At 59.8% G+C, this 26,305-nt stretch overlaps 1 protein-coding gene across 1 annotated transcript; it reads right to left on the bottom strand.

Annotated features, from left to right (window-relative positions):
• Window positions 1–275: 275 nt before the first annotated feature.
• LRRC27 (leucine rich repeat containing 27) lies at window positions 276–25,728 on the bottom strand. The gene is given in 12 exon segments (XM_052661114.1): window positions 276–422; window positions 1,042–1,171; window positions 2,062–2,159; window positions 7,928–8,009; window positions 10,658–10,801; window positions 12,758–13,121; window positions 14,802–14,954; window positions 18,167–18,225; window positions 20,526–20,656; window positions 24,536–24,793; window positions 25,620–25,655; window positions 25,657–25,728. Coding segments are annotated over 12 exon segments (1,674 nt in total).
• Between the last annotated feature and the right edge of the window lie 577 nt (window positions 25,729–26,305).

Raw genomic sequence — 26,305 nt, 5'->3', positions numbered from 1 at the left:
CTGGAGGGGTGGGGGATCCCGAGGGCAGGGGTGGGGGACCCCGAGGGGAGGAAGGTGCCCGCCATCGACCGATGGACACGGAGCCGCGTGCCTGTCACCACCTTCTCCTTTAATGCAGCTCAGACCCCCTTGGTCTCAGAACGTGTGGATGGAGGGATGGAGACGCACAGACCCTCAAGCTCTGCACCAGGAGGCGCCCTGGGAGGGCGCGAGCCACGGGCCGTCTTCCAGGTGAGAAGGCGCTGTCAGTAGTGTCTGTAAACGCGTTCAGATTCTTAGTACTTTGGGTTAAAAAATATATTCTGAGGCCGGGACACAGCCGGCCTGAGCGACAGGCTCCCGGGCAGGGCAGCACACTGGTGGTTTCTGTTCAAGGCCGACCTCAGTTTCAGCTTCAGTACTTCATCGTGCAGCCTCCGGGCCTCGGGACAGATGGGTACTCAGGTCAGCCCGGACGCAGAGGCACGGTGGGGGCAGAGCCTGTGCCCTGGGCCTGGAGCTGCCCCCCGAGGGGATGGCCCCACTCCTCGCAAGCTTCAGCCCCCTGTGCTGGGGGTCTCTCTTCCCCCTCACCCCCACCCCACAAGCCTGCCCCCTCTGCTGGGGGTCTCCCTTCCACACCCCCACCACCCCCACCCCGCAAACCTGCCCCCTATGCTGGGGGTCTCCCTTCCCCCCTGTCCCCCGCCCCACATAGGCTGGACCAGGAAATGGTGAGATGGAGAATGAGGGAGCCAGGGGGCCAGTGTCAGAGCAGCCCCCTCCTGTCAGAGGGCTGGCGCGCATCGTGCAGGGGTCTCCTTTCCGTCCCACCTCCCATACCCCCTTACCCTCCCAGACCCCTCCCCCAGGACAGCGCCACCAGAGACACGGGTTATATCTGCCCCCCCAGGGCCTGTGTCTTCAGGCTCAGGGAGACCCCTGGGCTTGTCCATTCAGGACCTGCTGCTTCTGCTTCGTTCCTGCCCTCCAACCCTGTGACCCTGGGAAACCCAAGGTCAGAGCCCGTGTGGCTCCCTCCGGGTTTCAACGGACGCTCACCATCTGCACGTCCCGGGCGGCCCTCCCGACGTCCTCGAGGGGGGCCAGCCCCCGGAACCTGCTCCTCCGCGCCTGCAGCTGCTGGGCCTGGGGCTTCAGTGTCTCCTCCAGAATCTGCCCTTGGAGGCCACTGCGGGGACAGGGTGCGGGGAGACAGAGCTGTTCGTCCGCCCGTCCACCCCGGAGCACCTTCTGTCCCCCGGCCGGGAGGGGCCGCCCCCCCCGCCTCGGGCGCCCACCCACAGGGGACAGGCTGCCTCCCGTGCCCCCTCCTGCCAGACCTGCTGTGCTTCAAACCCTCAGGTTCACGTGAGACATTACACACCGAGGACACTGCACTCAGCGCCTTGTGAAGCAGGAGGTGTCTGTCTCTGGCGGGAACGCGCGGTTTTAACAATTCCTCAGAGAGGAATAGAGCACGGCCTCAGGGTGACGCTGGACGGGTCTGCTCAGCGGGGCCCAGGGCCGTGTCCCCCACAGGACGTCGGGAGCGCGATGGGGAGGGTGTTAGACCCTGGGGTACACCCCTGCCAGGGCCCTGAGACTCCCGCCCCAAGTACAGTGGCCGCCTGAGTCCTCAGGACAGACCCCACGGCGAGGGGCCTGACTGCCCTCATCTCAGACCCCAGGCCCTGGGAAGTCCTGCCTACCGGGCGTGGTGTCTGAGCACAGACGTGGCCCGCTGTGGGCTTGCTAAGGGGCCACGGGGGCGACGAGGGATCCCAGATGTGCGAGCACCCCCCACCAACTCCTCAGCTGCAGATCAGACCCCCATATGGCTACTTCAACCCACTGACGGACCCGGGACACTTTCCCAGTTTCCAGGATGACGGAGGAACGAGCCCGCTGCCACCCACAGGTCACAGCAAAGCCACCTTCTCCAGGGCCCTCGGCCCAGAGCTGGTGCCCGTGGAGGGGTCAGGGGTTGGGGATCGGGGTGGGTGGAGGGGCGTGTCCAGGAGGATGGACTCACGCCCGGCCACCGACGAGGTTGCCACCCTCGTTTCCTGGCGTGCTTACAGCAGCTTCTCTTTGCTCTGTTTCACTCTTCCAGGCGGATTCTTCGGTATTTTCTCGTTCCCTCTTGGGTCCGTGGCAAAGGCTATCTTTGCCGCCCCCTGGAAGACGCAGCAAGAGCCTTTCAGGAAAACAGCCACTGATGCCAAGGCAGCCCCAGGCACAGCATGCTCGCGCCCCTCACGCTGGGGCCCCAACCTCGGCGGGCACGGGGTGGGGGGCGAGGCTACAGCACAGGGCACGGCCCGGCCCGGGGGTGGGCACAACACTCCTGGCCGTGCTCCATCACTGAGTCAAGCTGGCGTGCGGCTCACGCCCGACTCTGCGGGGGAAAGTGGAAGCAGCCCTGCAGTCGGAAAAGACGGGCCTCTGTGGCTCCACGCGAGCTCACGGGCCCCCACGCATGTGCAGGTACAGCTGGGGCTTAGGGGTGCCCCCCAACTAGCCCCCTGCTGCCCGATCCAAGGCCGGTAAGCCCCGGCTGCTCTCAGGGACCCCACAAGCTCCGGACAGTGACCATCCAGTGTCTCCAGCAGGACATCTTCTCTGCCCTCCCCGGAAGCAGCCGCGACAGGTTCTTCTGGGCGGAGGGGCCCTGTGCACGGGCCAGCGAGAGCAGGATAAAGGCCACGTGGTTCTGTAAGGACTCGCGGACAGCTTAGGCCTTCCCTGGTGGGACAGCGGGTAGGCATCCCCCGGCCAGTGTGGGGACACGGGCTTGAGTCCACATGCCGCGGGGCAGCTGAGCCCGTGTGCCACAGCGTGCTGAAAGGCCGGAGAGCCACCGCTCCTGAACCTGACACCCAGAGCCCGGGCTCTGTGACAGGGGAAACCGCTGCAGTGAGAAGCTTGTGCGCCAGTGAAGAGTGGCCCCCGCTCATGGCAACTAGAGGAAGCCTGCACCCGGCAACCAAGACCCAGTGCAGCCGAAAACAAGACAAGACAAGAAGAGACTTCACAGACCACTGGCATTCATCTCGAAAACAGCAGGTCCCTTCAAACGTCTGGGTTAGGGCATTACCCAAAGTGTGCTTGAACAGCACTCTGACCGCTAGAGAGTCAGCTCTGGGGCCTGGGGGCACCTCCCCTGGACCCCTGGCCGCCGGGGCCTGGGGTGTTTCGTCTGAGTCTGCTTGTCCGCCTGCCCACAGTGGCCGTCCTCTGTCCTGCCTGATTCCTGTCTCCTGGGTTTTCCGTTCCAGAACGTTCCTTTCCCTTCTCCTCACGCTGGCCACACCTGGACGCCTGGGTGGAACTCTCCAGTGTGTGCCCTGAGCTCCTGGGCTCCCACGCGAACGCCCAGTGCTCTCGGCTCTATGCAGACCCTGCGCTCCTGAAGGTGCCCAGCCCCCTGCTGCTGGGGTGCGTTCTCGCTGCTCTGCTGGGGTGCCCTGGGCTCCCACAGAACTGTACCTCGCGCCTCCCAACCCAGCCATCCTGCAGCAGTTTCCTCCCAGCAGGGACCTGAAAGATTTCTGCCGTCAGGGCTACAAGCTGGGGGCTCTGCAGCCCTGTAACCAGGACGTGAGTGGCAACGTGGCAGAGCCGTCACCCGGCGCTGCCTGCAGCTGCCCTCCCCCGCCACTGGACCCCTGAGAACCAGACTGACCCGCCAGCACAGGGTGCCTAGCCTTGATTATCTGAAGTATGCGAGTGCGTCTGTGTGTGTGAAGTGTGTGTGTGTGTGTGAACTGTGCAAGTGCATCTGTGTGTGTGAAGTGTGTGTGTGTGTGTGAAGTGTGCGAGTGCATCTGTGTGTGAAGTGTGTGTGTGTGAAGTGTGCGAGTGTGTCTGTGTGTGTGAAGTGTGTGCATCAGGACGCACTGCTGATGCAGGGACTGTGTGTGTCTGTAAAGTGTGCAAGTGTGTGTGCAGTGTGCGAGTGTGTCTGTGTGTGTGAAATGTGCAAGTGCATCTGTGTGTGAAGTGTGTGTGTGTGTGAAGTGTGCGAGTGTGTCTGTGTGTGTGAAGTGTGTGAGTGTGTGTGTGCATCAGGACGCACTGCTGATGCAGGGACTGTGTGTGTCTGTAAAGTGTGCAAGTGTGTGTGCAGTGTGCGAGTGTGTCTGTGTGTGTGAAATGTGCAAGTGTGTGTGTGTGTCAGGGGGCAGAGCTGCTGCAGAGATTGTGTGTGTCTGTGTGTGTGCAGTGTGCAAGTGTGTCTGTGTGAAGTGTATGAGTACATGTGTGTGAGTCAGGGTGCCCAGCTGCTGCAGAGACTGTGTGGGTGTGTCTGTGTGCGTGAAGTGTGTGTGTGTGTGTGAAGTGTGCGAGTGCATCTGTGTGTGTAAAGTGTGCAAGTGTGTCTGTGCGTCAGGGTGCCCAGCTACTGCAGGGACTGTGTGGGTGTGTGAAGTGTGCAAATGCGTCTGCGTGTGAAGTGTGCGAGTGTGTCCATGTGTGTGTTGGGGCACACAGCTGCTGCAGGGACTGGGTGAGTCTGATGGAGAAGGCTGGGGGGGTGCCGGGGCGGCGAGGGGGTCACGCAGGGCTAATCTGCCAGGTCACCTCTAAGTGGGTCACCAGGCCAGCCGCCTGCGTCACCATCTCCAGCCCAGCAGCACCTGCTTGACCTCAGAAGGAACCTAAGGCTGGGGGAGGCTGGGGGTGGGGGGAGCAGGAGCCGGCCAGCTTCTCCTCTCCCCCCCACCCCCCGATTCCCCCATCTGCCAACCCTCGCTGGGACAGCTGCCGCGGACACAGCGGAATCAGAACCTCCTGCCTGGGGGGGTGGGGTGCTGCACACATGGGGCCACGGGTCAGGCCCTCCTGCCGTGGCCCCCGAGCAAGCGCCAGGTCCAGTGGGCATTTCTTACACGCAGACACCTGCTTTTACCTTTAAGACGCAAAGGGTGTGATTCTGGCTGCACCCCCAGCCCCGCGTTGCTGTTACGAGTACAGTGCGTGGACTCCAAGGTCACTGACAAAGCCGCTGGGTTCAGAGCACCACGAAAAACGAGGACACCACGCTTTCAAAAAAGTGGGTGGTGAGTCACGAGGCTTGGGCCCCTGCCTGGGCCAGAGGAAGCTTCCTGACCAGTGTGGGGGGTGGACAGGACCTCGGCGACCCCCGCAGAGCCCACAGCCAAGCCCTGGGAGGCCGGGCGCTCCCGTGTCCCTGCGGGCCAGCCCGGCCCGGCCCCTCCGCCAAGCTCGCAGGGACGGGGCATGCGGTGGACGGAGCTCCCAGCTCTGCCTACGTTCCCCCCTGCAGATGACACTGAAGGCCACTAACGCGCTTCCCACCTACAGGCCCACCACACGATTGCTTCTACTTCTCTGAGACAGGCCCCCGGAAGTCTCCCAAGAATTTAGTGTCTTTAACTCTCCCAGACATGCTCCTGGAAGTGGACGGCCTGCAGCCGGCCGGCCACGGCCCCCTCTCTCTAGGCTGCCCCTGAGCGTGCTGGCCACTGTCTCCAGCTGGAGCGCCGAGACGCGAGCGGCTCCTGTGGGTTTTCTGCCTCCGGGCTGTCGTCTGCGACCTGCCTGTCCTACCCTTTGCCTGTTTGTCTACTGCACTCTAAAAAATCTTTTTGTGGTTTTTCTTTACATGTTAGATATTAACCTTTTGTTACAAATATACATCACGAATAATCTCCCCATCGTTTGACTTGGCTCAGAGGTTGAAGCGTCTTGCCTGCAGTGCAGGAGACCTGGGTTCGATCCCTCGGTTGGGAAGATCCCCTGGAGAAGGAAATGGCAACCCACTCCAGTATTCTTGCCTGGAGTATCCCATGGACAGAGGAGCCTGGTGGGCTACAGTCCACAGGGTCGCAAAAAGTCGGACACGACTGAGTGACCTCACTGTATAGCATTTCAGGCCATGAAAAATGCTTCCACTTTTAGCTTCTTATTTTTAGCGTCAGTGTTGTTACATTTAACTTAGGAGGCAAAGTGCTACTCCAGGTTTACAGACACTTCAATCCCTATGCTATGAACCCTAGGAGTGGAGTGACGAGACGCCGTATTTCTCCATAAAACACAAAATATACAGAATGGGACGAGCTTCTCCTTGCACAGCACCACGGAAGTCATTTCCAGCTGGGGGAAGCATGCGAAAAGGCAGCGATCGCCAGCAACACACACCCGGAGCGCGCAAATACCGCACCCTGGGTATGACTGCCCCATGGCGGCAGCGACCCAGCGGCCGTGGCTGGATGGACAGAGAAGCAAAGTGCCCGTCCACACACGGAGCGTCACTCGGCCCTTAAGAGGAAGGGATTGCAACACAGGCCACGATGCCCACAAGCCTTGAGGACACGGTGCTCAGTGAAGTGACCGTCATGGCGCACACACAGGGAGCCCTCACTCACGGGGGTCCCAGGGGTCAGACACAGACGGAGGGTGGCGAGTGGCAGGGGCTGGGGACAGAGCTGCCGTCTGGGAAGACGGGAAGGCCCTGCAGATGGACGAGGTGGTGCTTGTAGAGCGCCGGGATTGTACTAAGTGCCCCTGAACCACGCGCTTAACCACAGTCCAGACGGCACGTGGTCTGTTACGGGCACTCAGGCACAAGTGACTCGTGGCGGCTCCCCATCCGATGACCACCAAGGCCACAACGATGCTTAAATCCAGCCCCACGGTGGGGCCCTGGCCTCTGGGGGTCACCTTGATGATCCCTTCTGTGCCCCTGGTTAGGAGGAGGTGCCCTCATCACCAGGAAGAGGCTGCGGGGGGCGGGGGGTGCAGGGGGAGGAGAAATGGGCCTCCTGGGCCCCGGGGGAGGGGAGGAGGCCTGCTGCCCGTCTCGTGGCCCGTGGCCTGGACTGCAGACTGGAGTTCAGCCTGGGGCCCCTGAGCCCAGGATCACAAGCCCTTCCGCTGCCGGATCAGCACCCAGGCGGGCCGAGTGCCTGCGGAAGGGAGCAGGGGAGGCCAAGGGACTCCAGGGGGACAACAGGCCAGGTGGTCTCCGGGGGCAGGGCGCCCACACAGTTCGGCCAGCAGCTGCCTGGAGCCGGGAGCCTGTGCAGGTCGAGGGGGATGGTCACCAGCTCCACCCCCGCTCTGAAGACACACCTGGGGGGCTGGGCCCTGAGCAGAGCCGATGGGCTGCAGGGGGGCCCTGGGGCCCTGGGCAGGGGCAGAGTGACTTCATTACTGGGGTCTCATGCACAGAGGCAGGGGGCTGTAGACACAAGGCTGCCCTAAGCAGAGCAAGTGATAAGGCCTGGACGCCAGGACAGAGCCGCTTGGGGAGGGCAAGAGAGGACTGGCCAGGCCTTGGGATGGCCCGTGGGAGGGATGGTGTGGGGTAGGGGGTGAGGACAGCCCTCACTGGGCCTGGGAATGAGGAGGCTGGTGGGGGGTTCCCAGGATGGCAGAGCCCCCGAGAGGACGCTGCGGGGCAGTGACGCCCACTCCCGGAGGACCCAGGCCTGAAATACAGGCAGGTGAGGGTTGAGCTTCGGGGAAGCGATCTGAGTGCCCACAGGGAGCTCCTGGGAGGCTGGGCAGCGGGGCTGCAGGGGGATGGCCGGTGGAGGCGGGGACAGGGTGGATGAGCTGGTGGTCTCTGTTTTCTGCATGAGGTCACCGTGGCAGAGGGACAGGACGGCGAGCTGACGGGCTTTGCAAAGCAGGCCGCCTTCACGCCTTCACCTGGACGCAGCCAGCCCCCCTCCCCACCGCCTCCCTTCTCTCTGCAGGGGCACCCCTTCCCTCTGCGGTGTCGCCCCCCTCCCCTCCACGCGGACCCCTCCCCGCCCCTCACCTACCAGATTCCTCTGCGGGCGCCCCCTCCTCTCCTCCCCTCCCCACGACATACCGGGCTCCTCTGTGGGCGCCCCCTCCCCTCCGCCCGCCCCCTCCCCGCCCCCACCTACCGGGCTCCTCTGTGGGCACCCCCTCCCCGCCATCCACATACTGGGTTCCTCCGCAGGGGCTCCTCTGGCCTTCTCTTCATCACCTGGGTGCGCTCCCTCCACTCCTGCAAAGCTCGCTTGTCTCTGAGGTGGGGGGCCGGGGAGGGGGGCAGAGGGGGGCAGGAGAACGTGAGCGCTGTGGGTAAAGCGGCCCTCAGCTCACCAGCGTTTCTATGGTCATTTCTAGAGCTTCACACAAAAGCCCGTCACTCCAGGCCCCCTCCAGAGGACAGACGCCGGCTGGACACCCAGGCCTCCTGGGCAGCGCTTGGCGCCTCTGAGTCTGTCTGGACCTCCTGGCAGGGATCAGTCTGGCCCTGGCCAGCCCCTGCCCGCTGAGGCATCAGGGCCCTTTCCAGGAGGGCTCAACTGGGGCCGTGACCTCCAAAGCCAAGGCCTCAGGCATTCACGGGTCTGCACGCGGCCGGAGGGGGATGCCTGAGCCTCGCCAGGAGCCTGAGCCCGGTCTCTGCCACCCGGCGCCCGCGGCTGGGCTGTTGGCAGCGTATAACCCAATGCACCACAAACCCCGGACGATGCCCGGGGCTTGTTGCCTCCGTGGTGCTGGGCACTGCGCCCGGGAGGTTCCCGGCTGAACAGAGCCCAGCTCTGCCCAGGCTGCGGCTGTGGCACTGGGATGGCCGGGCCGGGGGCTTCACACACCGGGCTCCGGCCCTGGATGCCAGTTCTCCAGCCCAGGCAGCCACTCGCCTGTTTGAACCAAGTCCTGACTCTTCCGGCGAACCCTTTCGGCCCCCAGACCTGGCTCTCCGTTTCCTCTCCGGGCAGAGCCCTCCCGCGGCCTGGGCCCTGGCCCAGAGGCGCCAGACCCCCTCCGTCCTCAGGGTCACGGCGCTGGGCCCTCCTGGGCTCCTGGCCTCTGCCCTTCAAGGCCTCTGTCCTGGGCTCCAGCCTGAGGGAGGCATGGGCTTTGTGCTCCAAGCAGAGCACTTCGTCCCCTGCAGCTCCCCGCCCCGGCTCCCCTACCGCCCTGCCTCCCGGGAGCTCCCTGTGGGCGCTCAGGCCCCTTCCCTGTGGCTCAGTCACCCCTCACTCCTGCAGCTCAGGCCTGGGTCCCTGCAGAGCAGGCGTCACTGCCCTGCACCCTCCTCTGGGGGCTGTGCCGTCCCGGGATCCCTCACCGGCCTGCTCCTTCCCAGGCCCAGTGAGAGGCTGGCTGTCCTCGCAGCCCGCCTCCATGCCTCCCGGGAGGGCCAGGTACCCCCTTTGCACCTGCACAGAGCCCTCCTCACCTGCGGGGCTGCCCACCCCCAGCCCCGAGCCGCTGCCCACAGGAAGCTGTGACTGCGACTGCAGACGCCTCTGCCTATCACCTCTCAGGGACACCTCTCGGGGGTCTCGGTCGCCTCTCAGGAAATGGGCTGCAAGGGACCTACTCCTTAAGAGGCACAGACCGAGGTCCTGGGGAGCTGCAGGAGCGCAGACAGCCGGCGGCCATGTGGAGGCTGGGCCGCTGGAGAGGCCCCACGCGGGCCCAGGGGGCACCGACTGGCCTGGGGCCCACGCAGAGAACCAGGAGGGAGCTGCCACCCACCCTCCCACTCCAGAGCTCCTCGGAGAGGGCGGGCAGCGCCCTGGGTCCCGTGGAGCCTGACCTTCGTCTGCCCTGCCTCTTGGGCCCCCCGCCCGGCGCCCAGCTGAGCCAGAGGGTGGGGCCTTGAGCTACGGAGGCAGAGGTGCTCAGGAGGGGCTGTGGGCAGCCACTCCTGCAGACCTGCCTGGATGAGGAGGGGGCGGGGGGCACCGTGGGGGGCACAGTGCGGGCACAGCAGGCTCCATGCGGCACGCAGGTGGACGGACACCCAGGAGACGAGAGGGCAGCCCGGGGGAGCCCAGGCCACACCGCCTCACTCAGCCGCGCTGTCAGTCACGGGGTGCGGGGCCCCGGGGCAGGGTTGCTGTGTTCCCTGCCCAGGTCTGAGTGCCTGGCAGCACCCGCCTTTCCCCGAAGGCGACAGACCCCGACGAGAAAAGCACATCTGGACCAGGACCAGCGCGCGGGCCCATCCAAACGTTTGCTCCGCGAACCCTCTCCGCCTGAGGGTCCTGAGAAAAGACACTCAGGTGGGCTGACAATTTACAAGGCAGGGCAAGACTGCGGGGCCAGAGCAGGCCCTGCTAGGAGGAGAGGCTGTGCCCGCCGCAGCCCCGGGCAGGGGGAGTGGAGAGACCCTGCCCTCCCTCTCTCCCTCTCCCCACTGACCTCCTGCCAGACCCCCCACCGGCCAAACCCAACCAGAGTGGGGCACCCGGTGCGCTGGAGGCAGTCCGGTGGTGCCAGGCGGTCTCTGGGGGCCAGAGTGCAGTGGGGACAGGCAGTTGGCGGGGCTGGGGGGCAGAGGGCGGACAGTGAGGACGGGACCAAGGTGACCCCACACGAGGCCGACCGAGTCAGCCCAGACCCCGGGGTAGGGGCAGGACGAGCCCACGGACAGCGCACTACTATAAGACCTGAAGCCAGTGACGAACAGGAGAAGACAGACTGGGGGAGGGTAAGGAAGCAGAGGGGGACACGGGCTGGCAGTAGACGAGGGGCTGCGCCCAGCCACGGGGGACAGCATGATGGCTTTCGGCGAAGCCCAGACCCCTGGCACTCCCCCGACTGAGGGTGCCCCCACCCCTGACCCCGGGGGCCCCCCTCACCCCAGGCACCCCCTGACCGCGGCGCCCCCACTTCATTCTGACCCTGAGCACGCCCCCCACAACCTCACCTCCTGCTCTGCTCCTGAGCCTGCCTCTCCCGCAGCTCCCGGAGGGCCAGGCCCCTGCTCTCCCCGAGCTGGCTGGCACGGACCAGGGCCTGCCGGGTGGAGTCCAACTCGGGCAGCACGCCCTGGAAAGAAGGCACCTTCATCCTATGACGACATGGGGTCGTCAGCCAAGTGCGTCACGCAGCCCGAGACAGCCCCTGGGGGTGAGCGCGGGGCCGCGGGTGGCTGCCTGCGGAAGCCCCGATTGTCACGGTTGGTGACCTCCACCCCCTCCCCAGGCCAGGTCGTGGCTGTGCTGCTGTGGGAAAAGGTGGGCATGGACCTAGATGAACTAGGTCACTGGGGCCTCTGCTGGGAGCCTTGTGCTGTGAGCCCAGGGCCACGGCCAGGCAGTGACCCTCCCCACGGCAATGACCCTCCAACGATGTTTTCCTTTGAGAAAGTCTTAAACCCATAGAACAGGCGAAGTGACGATGCAGTGAACACGTGCGCCCTTTGCTTGCAGATCTAAGCTCTTCTACTTTCCAACAGCGACCAGCCTCGTCAGCTCAGATGGGCCCGTGCTCACAGCCTCACCGCAGACCTTCACCACAGACTCGTGGGGCAAGTGTCCACACAATCCACGTGGCCACAGGCGACTGACCTCGGACCACGTCCTGTGCCTTGGACGTGACATCACCACCTATGCCCACGTATGAGCTGTGTTCGCCATTGTTACTGGGTTATGTTCTCTCTGTACACACACACATCCACACACGTGTGCACACCATGCATACACACATCACGCGCACACACACTACACGCACAGGCACACCACGCACACACACACCACACGCACATGCACACCACGCACACCACGTACACACGCACACCACGTGCACAAGCACACCACACACACGGGCACACACACACCATGCACACACACCACACGCACACATACCACACACACACCACGCACACACACACCACGCACACACACACCACGTGCACACACACACCACATGAACACACCACGTGCACACACACCACACACACACACACCACGCACACACACACCACGCACACACACACCACGCACACACACCACGCGCACACACACCACACACACACATACCACGCACACACACACCATGTGCAAACACACACCACGCACACACACCACGCGCACACACACCACACGCATATGCACATCACGCACACACACACCACACACACACACCATGTACACACACACCACGCACACACATACCACATGCACACACACACCGTGCACACACACACCACGTGCACACACACCATGCACACACACACCACGCACACACATACCACATGCACACACACACCGTGCACACACACACCACGTGCACACACACCATGCACACGCACACCACGTACACACACCACGCACACACACACCACACACACATGCACACCACGCACACACGTACCACGTACACACGCACACCACACACACACATGCACACACACCACGCACGCACACACCACACACACACGTACACCACGCATGCACACACCATGTGCACATGCACACCACACATGTGCACACACACCACACACACACCGCGCACACACACCACGTGCACACGCACACCACGTACACACGCACACCACGCACATGCACACCACGCACACCACACACACCACGTGCACACGCACACCACGCACACACACACCACGTGCACACACACACCATGCACACCACACACACCACGTGCACACGCACACCATGTACACATGCACACCATGCACACGCACACCACACACACCCCACGTGCACACGCACACCACGCACACACACACCATGTGCACACACACACCATGCACACCACACACACACCACGTGCACACGCACACCATGCACACACACATGGCATGAGTTTTCTCTCCCGTGACCTCTTGCTCTGAGCCTGTTTCCCTGGCCGCTCCCGTCTTGGTAACTTGAACCCTAAACTGGGGCAGGCACCCACCATGTCTCGGGAGGGTGGTGTGGACACACGTCCCCCTGACATCGTCACAGGGCCTCGCAGAATACCGTGATGACCTGCGGGGACCGCGTCCAGCCTCGCCTCCTGCCTTCACCTGCAGACGGGCCTCGGGTGGGGGAGCGGCTTCCTGCTGGAGCTCAGCGCGGCCCTGAGGCTGGGGGGCAGCTCTGCTGGCAGGAGCTGGCTCCCCAGCGCCCCGGCCTGCTCAGTCTCCACGATCTCCTGCCGCAGCTTCCAGAACCGCCGGATCTCGTCCTCGCTCGGCCAGTCCTCCGGGGGCTCGGTGGGCTTCCCGGGCTCGTGCGGTTCTAGTGTTCCGACAGGTGGGGAAAAGCCTGCCTTTTCTGTTATTGCGCTTCCCTTTGGCGCCTGAGAACGAACGGTTTCTTGGTTAGGCACGCGTTCTTCGGGTAAGTCCAACAGAGGCTGTGGCAGGTCCCTTACGGTCATCTTTTTAACTGGGGAAATGGACAGCAAACAAAAGGCCGTTTTAGTAGATTGCACCTCCACGCCCGAGACACACGCTTCCTGGAGCCCTCTCCCTGCACAGAGAGGGCTGGGGGGCTCCCTGTGTAGAGTTGCCTGGGGTGGTTCCTGTGCCCCAGGCCCTCACACTGCACATAAGTCCAGATAAATGAAGATATTTTCCCCATCTAGACCTTCTAGTATCTGCTTCTAATTGCTGCTCAACCCACAAACCTGTCATTTTTAATTGAAGCCCTTTTGCTGACTTTAGACACTTTGATCTCTAGCAAAGTCAAGTGAGAAAACTGGCCCCAAACATATTCATCCCGAGGGGCACCAGAGCCCTAATCGGGCGTTAGGGCCACGGCACCCCACAGACAGGGGTCATCTGGCCTCACGTGGCCTCTGGTGGGGCAGGACCCGATGTGCCGACTGACTGACAGACAGGGGGCCTGGGCCTGCTTTGGACTAGGCAGGGGGGGCTCGCCCACCAAGCCCAGGCTCAGCCCGCAGCACACTCCCCAGAATCAGCGGCCCCTGGCGTTCTTCAACACACTGAGAGAGCTTAGTCCGTTCAAGTTACCTTCTGGTACAAAGCAAATTCATCTTCAGCTTTTCGGCCTAATTGATTTACCATTTTCTACCCTTTTCCCCAGTTGATCATGTATCTATTAGGTAAGAACCAACACAGCCCTCTTTGTAAAAGTACAAATAAAAAATACAATGGGACTGAAAGACAATGAGTTTTAACTACACAATAAAATGTCAAATTCTAAACAGTACGTTCAGCATCAGTGGTCACAACTTTGTTTCTCAGAGGCCGCTCTCTGTGTTTGGGGAGACTGGAATGCGGGCGGGTGAACACCTGGGCTCACAGGTTAGCACGACGGCACCGGCCCTTCGGAGCCCTGGCCGCGGTCTCCTCCCGTGGGAACCCTAGGGTGCGCGAGCAGGGCACGCTGTGGCTGCACCGCGCGGCTTGTGTGAGCCCGGGACGACCTGGTCCCGACCACAGTGTGCTGGGGGTTGGTGTGGTTTTTAAAGAAAAACAGTTTTCAAAACAGGCAAAGACATGCTTTAAAAAGTCTCAAGAAGTGATGAGAAATGTGTGTCCAATTCGCTTGTGGACAATTGACTCAGCGTCGGAGACAAACTGGACCCGGCACAACACCAAACAGAGGAGCAGAGGGGCCAGCAGAGATGGTTCTTAAAGTCAAGCAAAAGGGCCAGATGGAAACACTGTGAACAGACGCTGACTATCACCCCATGGGGCTCAGAAACAACGAATGCAGGAAAATGCAAACCACTGTTTCGAGTGGTCATTTGGTGTATTTTTAAGTGACTCCTGGGGTGGTCACCTCCTGGGGGCTTGCAGGTGAGGACGGCTTCGTCCGAACCACCCCAGTGGGCTTTTACCCAAAACTACCCTCGACAAGCTCAGTGACGGGCACTGAGGATGCAAACCCATTCACGTGGAACCAGGAAGACACGTGGCTCTGAGTGAGCACGGAGGTCTGTGCGAGTCTGGCCGGGGACATGCCAGGCGCCTTTACCCCACGTGACTCCCTGGGGCCTGGTGTCACAGAGCGCTGGCGTCAGCACATCCTAACAATCGCGCCACCCACCTTGAGGGGAGCCGCCACAGGGGGCCGTGTAACAATCGCGCCACCCACCTTGAGGGGAGCCATCACGGGGGGCCCCGTGCTCGGCTGCGCAGATCTGCAGGAAGGTCAGGATGGCCACCAGCCCCCTCTGCACCACAAGCAGCGGCGGGAACTCCAGGGGGCAGTGCCGCAGACTAAGGGCCTTCAGGGTGGTCACGCTCCCTGCGGGAGAGCAGAGCCATCAGCACCGCCGCCCGGCGGAAACCGCAGGTCAGGGCAGCCCGGCCCCCAACACGAGGGAAAGAAAGGCGGCTAAGGATCTGGGGCGAGAGGTCAGGACAGATGTCTGAGATCTGCTAACAGAAAAAAAAATCTCAGCAGGGGAGAGGGGTTCTGCGAATGAAGACCATGGTGGTGATAAAATTAAATATGGAAATGGAAGCGGCAACCGCAGCCCTCTGGTGAAAACCAAAATACAAAGATCTGCCATATGCTATCTCAAAGACCTATTTTCAACAACAACAACAAAAACTACAGGTCATACAGAAAAGGAGGAGCAGGAGGCGAATGGGACGGAGACTCAGGAAACACACAGTCGGCAGAGAATGTCTTCCGTTGGTCCAGGTGCCGGATTTAGCACACAGAAACTTCAAAACAGTCATTTTACGTGTGTTGAAAGAAATGAAAAAACAATAACCCACGTTTAAATGATTAAAGGAAAATGTAGTGAAATGACTCAACAAATGTCAATAAAATGTAGAAACTACACAAACGAAGCAAGTGGAAGTTCTGGAGTTGAAAATTACAAAGACTGAGATGAACATCTACTGGGGGGACTCAGCAGCAGGCATGAGATGGAGGAGAGACAGTGAGTGAACTCAAAGGTGGAAGAGCAGAAAGTCTCCATCCGAAGGTCACAGAGGGGAAAGGGTTAGAACCAGAGCAGAACCTCCAGAGACTGTGGAACAGCAGCAGGTGTGCAAACGTGTGTAAGCAGAGCAAAGACGCAGAAAGGAGCGGATGAGTCGCCCAAGGAGACCACGCCCAAAAAGCCCCCAGAGGCAACCACATTTGTTGACCTACACTCTCAAGACCCTCAAAGGGATTCACACTGAGGACTCGGTGCAATTCCTGAAAGACCAGGAAAATAACCTTGGAAACAAGTCATTATGTAAAGGAACCAGCCACAAGGTCTGGCTTTCCCAGTGGTCGTGTCTGGATGAGAGAGCTGGACCATAAAGAAGGCTGAGCACCAAAGAACTGATGCTTTCAAACGGTGGTGCTGAAGAAGACTCTTGAGAGTGCCTTGGACTGCAAGGAGATCCAACCAGTCCATCCTAAAGGAGACCAGTCCTGGGTGTTCATTGGAAGGACTGATGCTGAAGCTGAGGCACCAATACTTTGGCCACTGGATTCGAAGAACTGACTCACTGGAAAAGACTCTGATGCTGAGAACGATTGAGGGAAGGAGGAGAAGAGGGTGACGGAGGATGAGATGGTTGGATGGCATCACCGACTCAATGGACTTGAGTTTGAGCAAGCTCCAGGAGATGGTGAAGGACAGGGAGGCCTGGCGTGCTGCAGTGCACGGGGCTGCAAAGAGTCGGACATGACTGAGCGACTGCACAACACAAGGTCGCTGGCTGATTCTTGCCAAGAGCAACGGTGGCGGAAGACAGTGAGCATCAGGCTCCAGGTGCTGGAGGAAACCTGCTGATCCGGCCTCTGAGTCCACCTGACTGTCCTTCACGGCCCCAGATGAAAGGGGGGCCTTCCAGAACGGACTCACATAGAAACAGAGCATACAAACTGGCCTGCAACGATTTAAAACCTGAATTGGTCATTATCCCCCCGCCCCAGCCCCACCCCACCCACAATCTCAAGTTCAGGTGAAAACCACGAACAGAACGGATGAGCTTAACAGTAAACTGAACACAGCAGAAGGCGGGACCGATGGACTCAAAGGCGGGCCAACAGAGAGCCCATCGCGGTGGAGCGCAGAGCGGGGACAGGAGCTGGGAAAGGGCGCTCAAGGCATCTGAGGCGGATCCACACGTAACCGTCAGGCGCGCCGGATGTGAGGAAAAGGCACGCGGGGGGACACGACACCCAGAGAAAGAACGGCGGCCCCAGGATTCCCCAAATCTGATGAAAGGCATCACCAAGCAGGTAGGCAGCGCAGCGAACCCTGAGCAGCGGACACACAAAGAAAACCCCAGCCAGACACAGCACAGGCAAACTGCTGAAAGCCAAACGGAAAAAGAAAACTCTTACAGCAGCCCGAGAAAAAAAGACGTTCCCTCTCTCAAAACCGTTGACTTTTGAACAGACGATGGAATCCACACAGCAGCACGGGCATCTCCAAGTACTCAGCCCCCACAGTCTGGCTTCCCACACACGCAGCTAAAACACCCTTCAACAGCGAAGCAGAGATAAAGATGACCTTTTAGAAAACCTGGGGTGGCAGAGGCTGAGATGGTTGCATGGCATCACTGCCTCAAAGGACATGAATCTGAGCAAACGCCAGGAGACAGCGGAGGACAGAGGAGCCTGGCGTGCTGCAGTCCACGGGGTCACAGAGAGCTGGACCGACTCAGTGGCTGAACAGTAACAGTAATCCTTTACCACAAGACTCGGTATAACAAAAAGAAGCTCTTCCCACCAACAAAGGTGTCCCATTTGGAAGACGAAACTTCAAGAAGTGCAGAGCAGCAGAGGGTGACCGTGTGAGAAACGCAAATAAGTCAAGGGTGTCCACTGGAGGCAGCCCACGCCTGGGAGCAAAACGCAGCAAGACAGCAGCACACAGGCCGGCAGGAGGCGCCCGGGAGCCCAGGCAGGAGGCGCCCGGGAGCCCAGGCAGGAGGCACGGAGCCCAGGCAGGAGGAAGAACCCTTTGCATGGGAAGCGAACAGAGATGAACACACTCCAGGCATCCACGCCCACGTGGATAAACCTCCGGGACGCCGTGCTGAGCCCCAGACGCCAGGTCACTGAGAATACACACGGAACGAGGCAAATGCAGAAGCTTAGCAGGAGTCTGAAAGGAAGCCCCTTTGAACACGTACTGGGCAGGGGTGGTGAGTGGGAAAGGTCTCACAGCAAGCAAAGAAGGGCAAACAGAGACCCTGCTGGCCGAGGGGAGGGGCAGCTGGACTGGGAGGGTGCCTGGGCCCACAGGGCCCCGATGCCGCCCGCCCTGAGCACCACAGGGCCCCACGTCCGCAGCGCTCACATGTGTGTGCACAGGCAGGGCGTCAGCGTGACAGTGGCAGCCCCGTGACCACATCGTCCCGGCGCCCAGAGGGATAGAGCAGAGGGCGTCAGCTGCGTCCCCCGCGTGGGGGCAGGCTTGTGTGTCCACTGCGCGTTCTGGTGGCTGCAGAAGGCTGCACTCTAACCCATCTTTCATTTCGCTGTTTGTTAACACTTACCCAGCTCCACGGGTAACATTCTGATGGGATTTCTTTCTAAAAGCAAAGTTTTCAAATGCCTTCAAAACAAGACAAAAAATATATAATTTAGCAAGCAGGAAGGCGGACGAGCATCACATTGCCTTGCCTGCCTTCTCTCTGCGGGGGTGGCGTCACACAGACGTGCACACGCTGCCCCCACGCTCTGCTCCGCCAGCACCCTTGCTGCCTGGCAGCTGGTCGGGCTCAGCCTCAGCGCTGCGGCCGCCAGGACCAGGCAGCTCTTTGTGAGGGCCCGTCCCCTGCCTGGACCCCACTAGATGGCCCCTCCCCAAGTGTGACAACCTCAGGATCTCCAGATGCTGCCAAACACCTGCTCGCCCCATCACACACGCTGCTGGACACTTTAAGTCTCGCCCTGCTAGTGGCTCACACAGCCACGACGAGGCAGGGAGAACATGGACCCTGGTGCTGTTTTGATTAGGCTTTTTGGAAAGCTTAAGGCTTTTAATAAGCCCGTAATTACTTAAAATTTCTAATGAACATGTTTTCGGCTCTTCAGCATGCTGATCTAATTTTAATGACATAACGGGTTATAAACCACAGGCAAAATTATATCTTAGACAACATTCAGCAGCTGGCTTTCAGCAGCAAAATCAAAGAATTCTCAAGTTTGAGGCCGTGTATTTGCTTCAGAAGGAAGAACAGGGCTGAGGAGAGGCAGCGCTGGTTCATTTTTACCCTCTGAGAAGCGCTTGCTCTCCAGACCCGGGTGCCACTGCTAAGTCAGCGGTGGGCCAAGAGCACCAAACTGGTCTCAGGACAGCGGCTAAGGGCCCTGTGATGAGCGGAGCTTCCAAAAACCACTCGGGGACGCTGAGGCCACTGGACCGTGAGAAAGAGGAGTGGACAGAGCCACTTGTCACACTGCTCCAGGCCCAGGAGCACGACCCCCTGCAGACCCAGGAGTTCGGGGAGACGGCCTGGGTGCCCCGCCCTGGTGCCCGAGATGCCCGCTGACAACAGAAAGGAGCTGCTTTCCTGTGGAGCTGCAGCAGGCCCGGGAGATTTGTGGGGGCCTGTCTCTCCCTGTTACACGCAACACAACACTCACTTCTGTGAAATACTTTTAAAACCTGTGTGCAGCTGCCCAGGCGACTGAAGGGCCTTCTACAGCCCCTTCTCTGCGTTTCATGGGGGCTGCGATGACTCCTGGGGGAAGCGGGTCACCCTCGGGCCCCTCTCTCCCTCCCACGCCCTCCATCCGACCTGAATGCCATTGGCTCTCCCGCATGGACAGCTGCAGGGCCTCGGGACTACCCCCTCCCTGCAAACCTCTGTGACTTCCTGTCTCTTCCGTGATGAAATTCAAACTAGCAATCGTCCTACGAGCTCAGCAACTCCCTTTCCAGGCCCTGCCTGCCACCTCCCCTCCTCTGCTCTGTCCCCAGGGACAGGCCCACCTCAGCGCCCTTGCAGTTGATGTCCCCTCTGCCACGGACACATTGACACAGCAGGAGGGTCTGAAATTCAAATCATGAGGTTTCCTAAAGGTTGAGAGCCTGCCATAGAAGGACTGGGCCTGGGGCCAAGGCGCCTGAGGGAAGCACCGGCTCTGGGGGGTGAAGCCCTGCTGACCTGCGGCTGCTGGGGGGCTCACGGGGGTAGGCAGTTTGGCCTCGGTTCTAGAAGGGGGATGCTAGGAGACGCCTGGCATCTGCGTGGCAGGAACTCAGCAGGACACTGCAGAACGTGCTCCAGGGTCTCCGGTTTCCCCAGATGGGAAGAGCGTCTCTTTTACCGGGAGCCAGCTTAGTCACGCATGGGCCCTCGGGAACGAAGCTGCTGGTCTGCACGCGTCAGAAGTATTAGTATTTCTGACGGGAGGCAGAGACGGAACCTGCTTGTCGGGAAAGCTGTGTGCACCATCAGCAGAGGTGCTACGGCGCCGGTGTGTTCCGAGGCACCAAGTGCCATAAGCAATGATCACGTATGTGCTTTTGGGCTTCCCTCACGTAGCCCAGTCGGTAAACAATCTGCCTGCGATGCAGGAGACCTGGGTCAGGAAGATCCCCTGCAGAAGGGAACGGCCACCCACTCCAGCATTCTTGCCTGGAGAATCCCACGGACAGAGGAGCCTGGCGGGCTATAGTCCATGGGATTGCAAAGACTCGGGCACAGCTTAGTGACTAAACCAACCACACATGTGCTTTTGGTACCTGCAGCCACCACACCTCTCAACGGCTTTGAAGACCCCACTACACTCTTCTGTTCTAAAGTCGAAATTCATGGGAGGAGTCCGGGAGAGTGAGGCAGCCAAAGACAGGCACTTTAAAGAGACGACGACCTCCTCACCTGGCCAGACAGACAAGCTACTCACTTGTGACAGCCAATCCCAGAGGGTAGCGCGGTGATCCTGTTGAATCGCAGGTCCAGCCATGAGAGGTTGGGCAGCAGCTGGAAGAAGTCTTTAGGAATTGTGCTCAGGGCATTTCGCTGAAGGTGCAATTGCTTCCGGGGGGAGGGCGGGGGAAGAAGAATGTTTTGTCAGCCGACTAAATTCTAAAACATGATATATCCTCAAAACATTTCCACTGGTGACTGCAATCACACATAGCAAGTTAAAAGAAAACCCGAATGTTTCTCCAGAAATCGTTGAAACGGGAAACACCAGCAGCAAAGTCGAGGCCTGGGGGCTTCCCTGGTGGTCCAGGGGCTAAGCATCTGCTCTGAACGCAGGGCACTCAGGTTCAGTCCCTGGTGGTGAAAAGGGCCACACCCGGTGAGCCAGTAACGGTCACGTCAGGAAGTCTGGCCTCCACCCAGTGGACCCTTAGCCACCACCATACGCCAGGCAGGGCAGCACAGTTGACCGTCATGCGCCGAGCGGCGTGTGCCAGTGCGACGCTGCCGTCAGAGCCGCCAGGCTGAGGGCAACACAGAAACACCCTCCCCAGCTGCTGCTGCGCGCCGCGTGGATCTGCCTTCTGACACACGTGAAAGCCTGTTGCTCAGCTGCACGGGTCTGACTCTCTGCATCCCCATGCACTGCAGCCCACCAGGCTCCTCTCTCCACAGGATTCTCCAGGCAAGGATACTCAAGTGGGTTGTCACTCCTGTCTCCAGGGGATCTTCCTGAGTCACACATATATGCATCTATATATTTCTATTTACCAGGGCAGCAGAGTGGAGAACTTAAGGACACTGGCCGGAAAACCAGGCTCCCTGGGTTCAAATCTCGATTTCGAAAAACCCGCAAGCCGTGTGCCCTGGAGCAGGTTCCTGAGCCCCTCTGTGCTCCGGGCCTGGCCTGTGATGGGGTGCACGCCCGGGGAGAACAAGGCACTGCCTCGCCGTTACAGCCCAGGGCACACGGCAGGCGCTCCTCCACCACCAGGGTCTCAGCTCCCAGCTCTGCTGTCCGTCAATGCCACCTTCCAAGTCCCATCAAGCGCACGGCAGATGCTTGAGACACGCCGGCGAGAAACCACAGACTTGCTGAAAACACAATCCCGAGTCAGCTCACACGCGGCCACATCGCTCCCCGCAGCTAGGGGAATGCGTGGTGACCGGACTCGGCTTGTGGCCGCCGTCACTCCAGGCCCTCCCGGCCCAGGCCCCGGGCAGCTTTAGGCGCGCTGTCTCCCAGGCTCAGCACTGAAGCCGCGGGTCCTTGTCAACGCCAGGAGAGGAGACTGCAGAGACATGCCACGCCGGCCCCTGCCTCGCCCCCCAGGGCTGGGCTGAGTGCATCACACGAGCCCACCCTGCCTGCCATGAGGCCTCGTGAGGACTGGGAGGCTGGGGAGGGTGTCCGTGTCCCCTGACTGTGAGGGTCTCTGTGGGTGTGACTGGAGTCTCTGGAGGGTGTTGCTATGGCTGCAAAAATCAACTGTAACCACTGAAGGGCCACAGCGCGGAGTGGTCACCTCACTCGGGGATTTGCTGCCACGGAGATAAGGTTGACACCTCTGTATTCTGAGAGGCACAAATAAAGTCCCTTCATTCAGACTAAAGAAGGCTTCCTCCTTCTTTTATGAGTGAAGGCACCATGAGTTTCTACACCGCTGGGCTCCTCGTTCAGAACTGAGAGCGTTTGCTTCATTAAAAGTGGTGTATTATAGGAAGACACAGGACTTCACTCGTGGAGGGCAGTGCTAAGGCAACAGCAAGACCAGCGCTGGCCTGACCGCGAAGACAGGGTGCAGAGCACAACCAGGGTTAGGGAAGCAGGCAGCCGCTCAGTCTGAGCACACAGCCACGGGTATGGGGTGGCCAAGAAGTCCGTTCATCTCTTTGCATATGATGGTTCTAGTAGCTCTCATCTTTAACTTCATTGGAAACAATTTTGTTATACTGTGACAGCTGTCATATCGGTATACATTAAAAAAAAAGTATTAAAATCGGTGAATTTCTGTGCAGCCATTTAAACGCTGAAGATGGAAGAAAAAAAGCAACATTTTCAGCATCTTATTGACTGAGCATGCACACACAGAAGTTTTATTATTTCGAGAAAGGTAAGAATGAGACCGAAATACCAAAAAAAAGACTTGCGCCATGTATGGAGAAGGTGCTGTGACCGATCAAAAGCGTCGAAAGTGGTTTGTGAAGTTTTATGCTGGAGATTTCTCACTGGATGATGCTCCGCAGCTCAGCAGACTACTGGGAGTTGACAGCCATGAAACCGAGACATTGAGAACAGTCACCCTTACTCCACACGGGAGACAGTGGCCATGCTCAAAACGCTCCGAGCGAGGACTGAAAATCATGCACACCAGCCTGATCATGTTCGTTGCTGTGATGGCTGGGCTCCACGTCAGTTTAGCAGAAAAAACCTTCTGTACCTTATTTCCACATGTGATTCTCTACTTAAACAAAACAAAAATGTTCCATTTTTAAAACACCAGGCAAGGAAAAATGGATACTGTACAGAAGTGTGGAACAGAAGAGATCATAGGGCAAGCGAAATGAGCCACCACCAACCACACCAAAGGCTGGTCTTCATGCAAAGCTGAGGTGATGTATGGGGTGGGGTTGGGAGGGAGTCCTCTGAGCTCCTTCTGGAAAACCACACGATTAGGTCCAACAAGTACTGCTCCCAGTGAGACCAACTGAAAGCAGCAGGCCACAAAAAATGTCCGGAACTAATCAACAGATTAAAAAAACTCTCCCATCAGGATAATGCAAGACTGAATGCCTCTTTGGTGACCAGGCAAACACTGTTACAGCTCGGCAGGGACATTCTGACTCATCTTCTGTATCCAGCAGACTCTGCACTTCCGGATGTTCATTCATTTCAGTCTTTACAAAATTTTCTTAATGGAAAAATTTCAATTCCCTGGAAGACTGTAAAAGGCACTTGGAGCAGTTCTTTGCTCAAAAAGCCAACAAGCTTTGGGAAGATGGAATTATGAAGTTGCCTGGGAAATGGCAGAAGGTAATGGAACAAAACAACGAATACGTAGTTCAATCAAGTTCTTGGTGAAAATGGAAACTGTCTTTTACTTTTACTTAAACATCGAAGAAGCTTTTCAGCCAACCTAATAAAAGCTCTGAAAACTCTCAATCAGCAGGCTAACAGTGCAACACGTGGGTGTGTGACCTGCGTGGACACTGCTTTATATGCTGATCATTTAATCCTCCTGATAAACCGTGAAGACAAGGTGAGGTTCAAGGAAGCTGCCCGACTACTGGGCAGTGAGAGAACGGCTGACCCTGGACAGTCTCGGTCAAGCTGTGCAGAGGGAACTTTGTTGTAGAACTCAGCGGAGGAGACAGACCTGCTGGATCTCAAGCAGGCGAGGGCCAGATCCCATGAAGGCACCGGGCCTGCAGGAGTCAAGCACGTGGCCTGGGCAGCGCTGTGGGGTGAGGAAGTTTTGCTGAAGTTTTTAAGGGGTATTGTGGGTTTTGTTTTTTTAGTTTTTTTTTTATGGACGATTTTTTACTCTTTATTGTTTTTGTTACAACACTGCTTCTGTTTTTTGTTTTGGTTTTTTGTCTGAGAGGCATGTGGAATCTCAGCTCCCGACCAGGGATCAGACGCACACCCCCTGCACAGGAAGGCAGAGGCTTAACCACTGGACCAAAGGGAAGTCTCTCAGGGGTGCCGAGTTTTGATTAAGAGACCAAGCGTGTTTTCAGCAACAGTTTCCACCCACCATGGGCTTTTCACTTAAGATATTTCCGAGGAGGGGACATTAGCATCTGCCTGGTCCCCTGCTGGAATTTCTCATTTTGCAGTGAGCAGCACATGAAACCCCAAGCTAACCCTCTTCCAATCCACCTCATTCTATAATTTCTCCCTAAAAAGAAATCTACAAGTGAGCAAAGCCTTCATTCACATCTACGTGGCATGCGTGTACCAAGCCCGGAAGCTGACCCACTTACTCTCAGGTTGGGGACTTTAAAGATCTCCCCCAAATGGTGAAGGCCACTTTGACTCAAGTCTAAAATCGCTGAGGAGGAGAAGATGACCCCCTGGTGAACGTCTCTGGAGGCGGAAGCAGGCTTGCTCCCAGCCTGGCCAGCGGGACTCTCCGGGTCACCAGCCCCGCAGGGAACGGAGAGGGAACCGCTCCCCTCCATCAGTCGGCCGGGAGGAAGCACTCCTCTGGGGACCACCGCGCATCCTTGGTGTGGAGTCACCTGGAGATAGGGGGCGGGGCGGGGAGACACATCAACAATGGGTACACGGCACAGTCACACCTTCCGGCGGCTCGGCAGGCCTGCAATGACTGTGCCAGCTTACGAAAACCTGCGCGTCATAAACAGACCATAAACTGGACTTTGGTACGACAAAGTGGGTTGCAAGACGTTCAGATTAAACTGCTTCGCTCCTCCCTCTGCACCTCGGAGTTCCAGACTTAACTTTTAATTCCTGGAAAATGCAAAGGAGGAATGGCCGAATCAGAACGGTTCTAAATCCACAAGCTGGCATCTCCCTCCCCTGAGTGCGGAGGGAGCCCTGAGCTCGCCCTTGCTTATTTGCAGGTCTGGGTCCTTCCCATCAGCGTTTCGCTCAGCGGGGGTGTTGCCAGCTCACGTGTCTGCTGTGTGTCTGTCCCTCCATTTCAGGGACGGGGATTGCGAGGCCCGCGCCCCCTGGGACTCCCAGTGGGTCCTTTTCTGTGACTCGGGGGAGTGCAGGCTGCAGCCTCTGCACACCTCTGAACCAGGAGAAAGTCTCAGGACTGCGAGCCGGGGGGCGGGGGCGGGCCGCGCAGGGGCTGGAAGGCCGCGTCCCCACCGCGCGGGCCGCGCTCCGGGCTCCACTTCCCATTACCCGGCGCCCCTGGCCTCTCCCGATAGGTCCCCGCCCGCGCAGGGCGGGCCGCGCGGGGGCATGGAGGCGGCGCTCCGGGCCCCGCAAGCGCGCGGTGCCTCAGAGTCTCCAGTGCGCCCCACCTCGCATCACCCGGGGCCTCCAGCCTCTCCCAATGGGTCCCCGTGCCGGCCCACAGCCCGTGCTCACCCGCCCTCCGGGGGCGCGGAGGGCGCAGCGGAACAATGGAGGCGGCTGGCGCACGCGGTCGCCATGGAGATGCGGCTGTACGGAGGCAGCGGGCGCACGCGGTCGCCATGGAGACGCCCTGCCGTACGGCGGCCCGCGGGCGCCAAACCGCGCGGAGGGCGCTTGGGGACGATGCTGCGCCTGCGCGCGGGCGCGGGTCTGGAAGGAAGGGCTCGCCGAGCCCGCCGCCCGCACCCTGCTCTGCTCGGCGGTCGGTGACACGGACGGAGATGGAGCGTTCCCGACAGTGGGGACAAGGGCGCCGAGGCCCAGAGCGTCTTGCTGCGGGAGGGAAGGGGCCGCGGGGAGCCGCCGATCGCACGCACGAGAAGGCTCGCTTTCCAGGTGGAGCCCCCGGCCCTCCCTGCTCTTTACCTCCCCGCCTGCAGCAGGCAGACGTCCTTCCTCCTGGGGTCACACGATGGCGGCCCCGGCCGCAGACATCAGCCCGACACCCAGCTCCCAGGGGGACAAAGGAGCCCCCCGCGCCACCCCCCCCCCTCAGGAACTGTCCCTAAGATCCGACTGGAATGGCTTCGGACACCTAGACCCGTCACCAGGAGGGAAATGAAGCCCATGAGGGTTCGTCTCGGGGCTGGGCCTCCGTCCCTAAGGTCTGCGCGCCTGGTACCTGTGCCCGTTCGGCA

Source organism: Budorcas taxicolor, chromosome 23, assembly GCF_023091745.1.
Source record: "Budorcas taxicolor isolate Tak-1 chromosome 23, Takin1.1, whole genome shotgun sequence".
Taxonomy (NCBI): domain Eukaryota; kingdom Metazoa; phylum Chordata; class Mammalia; order Artiodactyla; family Bovidae; genus Budorcas; species Budorcas taxicolor.
This window is presented reverse-complemented; position numbering and strand designations above follow the sequence as displayed.